Source organism: Nematostella vectensis, chromosome 6, assembly GCF_932526225.1.
Source record: "Nematostella vectensis chromosome 6, jaNemVect1.1, whole genome shotgun sequence".
In the NCBI taxonomy this organism is placed as follows: Eukaryota; Metazoa; Cnidaria; class Anthozoa; order Actiniaria; family Edwardsiidae; genus Nematostella; species Nematostella vectensis.
Window position 1 is genome coordinate 17127187 of NC_064039.1, and position 9609 is coordinate 17136795.

Genomic DNA, 9609 nt, shown 5'->3' on the forward strand with positions numbered 1-9609 from the left:
TGAAAAAAAATAAACAAGTAATCCTTTGCTAATAGGCGACATTCCAGAGAATAAGCAAGCCAATTGGCCGCGATATAGCCGCGGTAAAATATTAAGTACAAAAAACAATTAATTCGTGCTTAGCGGTGTGGACTTCCTGTGTGTCAGTTTTTCCACTATCCCTCCCCTCCCACCCATGCGCTCAATGCCACGTATCTGCTAAAGGCCTGGCCGCCCAGCTTTACCAATATCCCGATTGACTTTTTAGACAGAAAACAACATCTATCTCTTCAACTTCGATGACACTAGAATTATGTGTAGCGTATGGTTCTCTTTCTCTGTTTATTGCCATAGTACATAATGTATTTTTGCTTTATTATGTTCAAATCTTCGTATCTGTTTATCGCATCGATCAGACGTCATTTTGGATCGGCGAGGTAAGAGTGTTTAAATTCACAGCACTTCGCTTGGAGTTTTGAACAGACCTGTGGTTATGACTTGATTTCTTAATATCAAACTTTATCTTCTTATGGAAATCAGGCAGTGTTCCTGGTATGGAACTCAGTGAATGATCCACTGTTTGGCTGGTTAAGTGACCACAAATATGTGGCAAGCAGCAACAAGTAAGTGCTCTTTCCCCCTTCTTTCTTTTCCCCATCTTATTCTGTGGGGAATGTTTGAAGAAGTCTCGTCTCCTCGCGGTATGTCAACAAGAAATTAAGCAAGAAGAAAAAAACATTAACGAGATTTTCGAGGAATCTTTAAAAAACGTTCGATATTTAGAACTTTTACTTGATAATGGTACCTTCATAATAAATGGAGGAGACAGACTCTTTGTGAGACCAGAGCCTTATCTAAGTAGCCAAGGTGTTAATTGATAACAAGCACTACATCTGTCAAGTTGTTGTCTTCTGCAAGCGTGACACTGCACTCTAACATATACTATTGTGCTTGAAATCGGGTGTTATGAAACTTCATTTCATATTTTGAGAAATGTTGAGAAAAGAAATAATAACCTCTTTATAGTCCTTCCACTCCATATTTTGAGATTCGTTTCATTATTGCCGAAAACTTGAATCATTTGTGGGAGCGACTGCATGCATTGCATTATTTGACCTTTTAAAAGCAGATAGAGCAATCTCGTGTTCACAACTGCGTTTGGCAGTAGAGCACGTTAAAGCAACAGCCCTTACCTGACTCAGAAAATCTCTTGTTACCCTCACAAGCGCCTCTTGTCGAGTAAATGATGTTAAAGTTCTTAAACCCTTTCACTTATATCAATCTTGCCAAAACAAAGCATAGATAAACTTTCAAATTCTAAAAAGGGAATTGAATTTGATTGACATTTGAATTTTCTACAGATCTTTGAAAATTTTCCTGGCAGTGCGAAAGGAGATTGAATCGAGTAAATAATTCCAGGTTTTGGCGGGAAAACCTGAAACAACATATTTCCCTTAAATCCTTTAAAATTCAGAGACAGCAATGCCACAAAATATTGGCGAATTGTTTTCTTTTGCAACGCTACCCACAATGAAGCGAAGAATAATCTAAAGCCGAGAATTGTATGCAAAAAAAGAAAATATCGTTTTGTTGTAGGTTTCAAAAACAGCGCGTGCTTGTGAGAATGTCGCCATTCTTGATTGCGAATACAGCGCGCGCGCAAAATGCAAAAACAATTCAAAGATTAAAAAATATCTGCTAAATTTTGCAGATTTGTTTCCTGAAGTTAAATAATCATTTGACTACCAGGTGGAGATCTAAAGATGACAGTAAAAGTTGTAACCACACAACGTTCTTCAGCAATAACTAAGAAGACGGGAACCGGTTTAGCGCGTGCATATGTTTTCTCATGTAATTTGGTTGACAATTGGCCTTTCAATTCACTGCCTTTTTTCTGAAGGTTGACCAAAATACCTCAATATTACAGATTTGAGTTATTGGCGAGAACGCTTGTTTTATAGGGTCCATACGAACCACATACCATTTGGAAGATGAAAATATAAAGAATTGACAAAGTCTATCAACTCTGAAAGCTTATATGGACTTTAAAGAAATAACCTGGTATTCTAGAATTTAAGCCTTTTCATTTCTCAAAAATCCCGTAAAAGTTTTTTTCTATTTGCTTAGATTTCGGTAAAGTTCTCTTCAAGAAAATTTGTCCCTTCAGTTTTCAATAACAGAAGTTAGGATTTATTGTTGATATTATACCGGCGCTATAGACGAGGAGACAATACAACTACAAAGTCTTTATTTTATATTATTCCCTTCAATTCAAACGGAAGCGGAAGTTATTTTATTCCCTTTTCAAACTGGAAGCGAAAGTTGAAAGTCTTCTCAACCACCAACCGCTGAATAGGTGTGGGCTCACCCCAAAACCCGGACTAAAATTGCTTTAGTGGCCAGCATTGATAAAGCAACCAAGAGTTTGGGCCATTGACCAAGTGATGACAAGACAGCAACCAAGAGTTTGGGCCATTGACCAAGTGACGACAAGACAGCAACCAAGAGTTTAGGCTACTGACCAAGTGACGACAAGACAGCAACCAAGAGTTTGTCCATTGACCAAGTGACGACAAGACAGCAACCAAAAGTTTGGGCCATTGACCAAGTGACGACAAGACAACAACCAAGAGTTTGGGCCATTGACCAAGTGACGACAAGACATCAACCAAGAGTTTGGGCCATTGACCAAGTGACGACAAGACAGCAACCAAGAGTTTGACCATTGACCAAGTGACGACAAGACAGCAACCAAGAGTTTGGGCCATTGACCAAGTGACGACAAGACAGCAACCAAGAGTTTGGGCCATTGACCAAGTGACAACAAGACAGCAACCAAGAGTTTGGGCCATTGACCAAGTGACGACAAGACAGCAACCAAGAGTTTGGGCCATTGACCAAGTGACGACAAGACAGCAACCAAGAGTTTGGGCCATTGACCAAGTGACGACAAGACAGCAACCAAGAGTTTGGTCCATTGACCAAGTGACGACAAGACAGCAACCAAGAGTTTGGTCCATTGACCAAGTGACGACAAGACAGCAACCAAGAGTTTGGTCCATTGACCAAGTGACGACAAGACAGCAACCAAGAGTTTGGGCCATTGACCAAGTGACAACAAGACAGCAACCAAGAGTTTGGGTCATTGACCAAGTGACGACAAGACAGCAACCAAGAGTTTGGGCCATTGACCAAGTGACGACAAGACAGCAACCAAGAGTTTGGTTCAATGACCAAGTGACGACAAGACGTGTTTTGCTGTACTGTATGCAGCTTAGTCATGTTTTGTCAACACTTTTTATTTGGATGTCAGAGAGTAAGACCCACATTTGATCACACTGAGGCAAAAAGAATGCTATACAGTACATGAGTTTTGACTAAAGAAAGAACATACATTGTTGTAAACATGGCGATCATAGAAGAGTGGTTAATCGATGGTTTTATCATCGCTCGAGGCAATTTTTGTATAATAATTATCAGAGAGCCATCACTTTATTGAATCATACCTTAGGATTCATGTTGCATCCTGTTTTGGTCAATACCTATGCAAAATAGTACTTTTTGGAGTGTGTTTATACACCCAATATTGCTTAAAAAGTTTTGTATGGGGAACGATCAACTTCCAGTTGATTTTGGCCCACTCAACCCATTCCCTTGGTCAACCTTAAACTCTGAACTGGCTTATTGTTGTTTCGTGTTTGTGCTCCTTTTCTTGTGTATGCAGTATGGACATCAATCTCTGCTAGCACATGCCTCTTTTCTCTGTATTATTTTTTTAGTGAATTTGTGTTATTTGCAGGTATGGTGTCAGCTCCCCTGAAATTGTTCGCAAAAGATTTAGGTATGTCATTCCTTTCCTTTAGCCTACGTGTAGCCGCTGACTCACGAAAATATCCTCTCATTGCATCTATGCAACCGCAGAGATAATAGTGTTCCATGACATCACGGCTTTAGCATTAAAACCTATAATAGTCTCTGATTGGCCACTTACTCAGTAAGTTCTTGGATATTATGATTGGCTCAGATTTGAGTTTATTGAGCAGTTCAAATAAGGAGAAGAATATTACAACTTTATCAACTATTTGTGACGAATCTGTCCTAAGTTCAGCCATAGAAGATGTGTCAAGGGACACTATTTGGGATAGAGAAACCACACAAAGAACGAGAGAAGGCTATTTCTGCTTTTCTGAACAATGATGTTGACGTCTTTGTGAGCCTTCTACTGGCTATGGAAAGTCTATCATTTACCAAGCAATTATGTTATGTTAGTTATTTTCCAAGGTTCTATTCGAACAGGCTATGTTTTTTTTTACCAAATTTCTTCTTTTAAGCAGCAGATCACGGCAACTCCTACATATGTATGTGCTTATGTTGTGTACACAGAAATCTAAACGCTCAAGTTCGAACGAACACTGAAAGTCGAGGAGCGCTGGTTATCCACGAGATACTGTTCGTAATCTTTCTCAATTACCATCTTACAAAGAGTACAGGTATATATTAGCCGAATTGAAACGAGGGAATGTGCACTTGGAAAGTAGCAGCATTATAGGGCGATGTTGGGATGTTGTTTTGCAGGACGAAATCTGAACGTGTTTCCCGCGAACCCATGCACAGCTGTCAAAATATATTTATTCAAACTTATTACAATGGCCTAACGGAACATGATTATCACCGCTGTTGCATAGATGCTGCGAAAGGATATTTTCGCAAGTCAGCGGCTACATGTAGGCTATCCTTTCCTTAAACCTTTAACAGCATTCTTCAGAAGGGTGTAATTAGTAATTAAACATTGATAACTATTTGTGATAAGTTCCCCCTGCTTTTTATACAAGCACATAAAAAGTTTACCAGATTTCTTGACAGTAGGCCTGGATTAGAGGCAAGGGGGGGCCGCCCTCCTGAACCTACAGTTTATAGTAAAGAAATTCTTGAATTACAATACCTAATTCTTGAATTAAAATACTAAGTTATTATTTATGTGTGGCAGTCTTGGGCTAAGAGCATAACGGATTAACTCCTTGCATTTAAGTTTTTGTCATAACTGTGTTAATTTTTCAATTCTTCACATCCCCAGAGCCTTGACGCGTTATGGGCCACTCTTTGCTGTCACATTCCTTCTCTTCTGGTTCCAGTGGGCTCCTGCTGGCTTGCAGTTTGTGGTCTGTTTGTGTCTCTATGATGCTTTTTTGACAATTGTTGACTTGAATCACCTGGCGTTATTAGCAGACCTGGCACTCTCTGCAACAGACAGGACTCGTCTCAATGGATATTGCTCGGTTTTCAGTGCAGCTGGATGCATATCAGTATTTGTATCATACTATATATGGGACAGCCGCAATGTTGGGTCATTCCAAGTTTACTGCTGTGTGCTATCAGCATTTTCTCTTTGTGGTTTCTTGGGAAGCTCTCTTTTGCTCAGTAAACATCTTCTCTCAAAGAAAATGAAAGTGGATACCCCTGTGGAAGAAAGTGGAAAAAGGTAATGTTCATTTTTTTATCAACTTGTTAATTATGACATTTATTCATGTATTTTTTATTTATTTTGATGCTGTGGGTTGTGTTCATTTTGTTGCTTTGGCTGTGAATATGAAATTAGTCTGTCGGTTGGTTAGAAGCGAAGGGCCTGGGGCTCTTCTTGTATGTGCTGTTCCAAATGTAAATGCATGGCATACATTGGAAGGGCACATGTAAAGAACAATGGAAGGGCACATGTAAAGAACATTGGAAGGGCACATGTAAAGAACATTGAAGGGCACATGTAAAGAACAGTTTTTGTCCTCAGCCTAAGACTGGTTAAATTTATGTTTTAAATTGATATGTGCCGAGTGTTCATCAGCAATAATTCAGCTAGCTATTACATCAGCCCCTGGCAGACAGTGATTAGCAGCAGCACTGGTTGAACCATTAATTGGGATGTTTATTGTTTTTGGTGATTTGGATAAATTTAGTCTGGTTCATATGTTTACTGATATAATCTTAAAAGATACTTAAAATCTTGAAATCTACAAAGATAGCATGTGATATTGAATTTCAAGCAAACAATGATTCACCAAAAGCTACACTAATTTCCAAAAATAAATCTTTGGTTGCAATCTTTCCAGTTTCTGGACTAGTGCTGGTCTTGGAATTGTGCAAGCGTTTGCTTATCTGAACTTTAATTCTCTTGGTTTGTAGCCTGGGCATATATATCATGTCACCGTCACAGTGCTGTATGCCACTGAAAAAACAGGAGCTGGAGTTGAAGACATACATCCATCAGCTGAAAGGACACAAAAATTTCCTTTGGTTTGCAGCCATGAATCTTGTGCAGGTAAGGCTTTCTTCTTTAGAAAATGATAACCCGAAGACAAGTTTATTGTTAATGTCAAGCAAGAAGCTGAAGCTGCAGTGCTGGCCGTATGTGAGCAACGGTGGGATCCTTTCTAGAAGTCTTTGAAAGGATTAGAAGTTAATACCCTCCTTTTTCCAATAATCCTCCTTCCTCAAAGCAATCTCCAAAATGATTTCAGAAATATTGATGTGGAAAAGCCGTTTGCTTTATTTTTGTTTTTGTTTCAGTTAACTTTCAATATAAATATTATGGTTTACCAAGCAGCAAAGCTCAGATTAAAAAAATATGATTTACTAATGTTCTCATTTATTTTATTTGTAGGTCTTTCACTGTCATTTCAATAGCAACTTCTTCCCATTATTCTTGGACAAACTTCTTGGCAATGCCATTAGTCCACGGACTGGGGCCCTCCTTTTAGGAGTGTCCTTTGTTGTCCCTCACATCAACAATTTGTACTTTCTCACACTGTGCCGCAAGTATGGAGTGTACACTGTCATCAAGTGGCTGTTTTATGTTAAGCTGTTACTAGGCTTAAGCATGATGTCATGTGGACCTAACTTGACACTGTTGGTGTGTTTTTATATTGCGAGGTAGGTCAATATTAAAGGGTGGATTCCCGGGAAGGGAAATTGGGTGGCTATTGGGGGAAATTAGGGAGCAGGGGGATTTGTTAATTCATCAGGTAGGGAGGCAGGGGGATTTGTTAATTCATCAGGTAGGGGGGCAGGGGGATTTGTTAATTCATCAGGTAGGGGGGCAGGGGGATTTGTTAATTCATCAGGTAGGAAGAAGGGGCATTTGTTTGACTATCAAGTAGTGGGCAGGGGGATTTGTTTACCCATCAAGTTGGGGGGCAGGGGGATTTGTTTACCCATGAAGTTGGGGGGCAGGGGGATTTGTTTACCCATCAAGTTGGGGGCAGGGGGATTTGTTTACCCATCAAGTTGGGGGCAGGGGGATTTGTTTACCCATCAAGTAGGGGGCAGGGGGATTTGTTAACCCATAAGTAGGGGGCAGGGGGATTTGTTAACCCATAAGTAGGGGGCAGGGGGATTTGTTAACCCATAAGTAGGGGGCAGGGGGATTTGTTTACCCATCAAGTAGGGGGCAGGGGGATTTGTTAACCCATAAGTAGGGGGCAGGGGGATTTGTTAACCCATAAGTAGGGGGCAGGGGGATTTGTTAATTCATCAAGTAGGGGGCAGGGGGATTTGTTAACCCATAAGTAGGGGGCAGGGGGATTTGTTAACCCATAAGTAGGGGGCAGGGGGATTTGTTAACCCATAAGTAGGGGGCAGGGGGATTTGTTAATTCATCAGGTAGGGGGGCAGGGGGATTTGTTTACCCATCAAGTTGGGGGCAGGGGGATTTGTTAATTCATCAGGTAGGGGGGCAGGGGGATTTGTTTACCCATCAAGTTGGGGGGCAGGGGGATTTGTTTACCCATCAAGTTGGGGGCAGGGGGATTTGTTTACCCATCAAGTTGGGGGCAGGGGGATTTGTTTACCCATCAAGTTGGGGGGCAGGGGGATTTGTTAACCCATAAGTTGGGGGCAGGGGGATTTGTTTACCCATCAAGTAGGGGGGGCAGGGGGATTTGTTAACCCATAAGTTGGGGGCAGGATGATTTGTTTACCCATCAAGTTGGGGGGCAGGGGGATTTGTTTACCCATCAAGTTGGGGGCAGGGGGATTTGTTTACCCATCAAGTTGGGGGCAGGGGGATTTGTTTACCCATCAAGTTGGGGGCAGGGGGATTTGTTAACCCATAAGTAGGGGGCAGGGGGATTTGTTAACCCATTAGTAGGGGGCAGGGGGATTTGTTGACCATCTAGTAGGCGGCAGGGGATTTTTTACCCAGCAAGTAAAAGGGGTTTGTTCACCCATCTCAATGTAAATTCCTCTTCTTTTTTCCATTGCAGCAACCGTGTGTTCACAGAAGGGACTTGCAAACTTCTTAATTTAGTTATTAGTGACCTTGTAGATGAAGACTTTGTCCTTAATAATCGCAGTGAAGCCATCTCTGCTCTAGTATTTGGTACTTCTGCACTTCTGTCCAAACCAGGCCAGACCCTGGCTCCTCTTATTGGCACATGGCTTCTCTCTGAACAAACTGGTACCTCAATATTCTATGCTAGTACAGATGGTGGAAAAGCTGCATCAACCAACTTCTATTCTTCAGATGGCCAAAGTATTCGATGGGGATGTTTTTGTGTCCTCGTTTATGTATCAATTGGATGTGCAGTGGTACAGATATTACTGTGGTCACGGTTTAATTTGCATGGAAAGAAACTGGAACAAATCAAGCATATGAGAGAGGGGAGGGGATTTACTTCGCTTAATGTATAGACATAAAAATAGTACAGCGATACTTTTGATGTAGGACAAGGCCTACTTGCCAAAATGATCCCTTGACTGAGGCACAATCCCAAATTTGGGGACCCCCAATCCCCCAGGAAGTGATGCTTGTTTTGACTCGAGGTAAAACTAGATACTGCAGGAACAGCTAGATCAAAACTCGATCTAAAAGGCTAAGACTCACGAAATAAAAGGTATTTTGCACCCACGTGTTGAAATATGGGAATGTCTTTAAGAACGTTCTCAAATTAAGATACCCTGTGGTGTCACAATCCAGTAAATCGCGCAACTCCCAGGCCTACTCGGTCTTACAGGGAAATGTGATTTTACGGGTTTACGTATTTTTTTCGCCTTCTCTTTTTAGCTGTTTAGTGCTTCAAAGTTCGTAAGGCAGCTAAAAAATAGTATTTAATAAGAAAAGATGAGGATTTAAATGGGCTGATTTTGGTGAACGGCTTAACAAGTCTTTGAGAAACCGTTTTGTCTAAAGAAACTTTCGCGCTGTGTAGCCATTTGGGAAATAGGTAGACTAAATAATAACTGCAATTTTTTAACTGTATTTTTTTGGGGGTCGTAGCTTTCGGGGTCACAGGTTTTAGGTCTTCGTTTCGTAGACACCCTGACTTGTAGAAAACTTGAACTCGTAGTCTAATTGTTAAAAATTACACTATCCTCCCACGTAGTTTACGCTATTGTGTGTTGTCCCCCCCTTATCGCATTTCACTGCCAAGGGCACACAACGAGACCCCCTTCCCGAAACACGTGAAAATGGCATATTTAGCCGTTCGAATATGTTCTGATGTCGAAAATATTCATTTTAATAGTTGCTTGAAAAAAAAAATTATCTGTTCCTTTTTCCCAGTAGGGAACATTCCTTTTTTCCCAGCCAGCATTGGTTAGACATTTTATCATATCACTAATTGTTGTATAACCGATTTGGAC

The 9609-nt window shown here is 40.9% G+C and overlaps 1 protein-coding gene across 1 annotated transcript; it reads left to right on the forward strand.

Annotated features, from left to right (window-relative positions):
* Window positions 1–211: 211 nt before the first annotated feature.
* LOC5506337 (transmembrane protein 180) lies at window positions 212–9349 on the forward strand. Its single transcript, XM_001627008.3, has 7 exons — window positions 212–416; window positions 520–602; window positions 3779–3820; window positions 5054–5458; window positions 6154–6289; window positions 6632–6900; window positions 8232–9349. The coding sequence occupies exons 1-7, from the start codon at window positions 279–281 to the stop codon at window positions 8656–8658; spliced, it is 1500 nt and encodes a 499-aa protein (XP_001627058.1). The 5' UTR covers window positions 212–278; the 3' UTR covers window positions 8659–9349.
* Window positions 9350–9609: the final 260 nt, after the last annotated feature.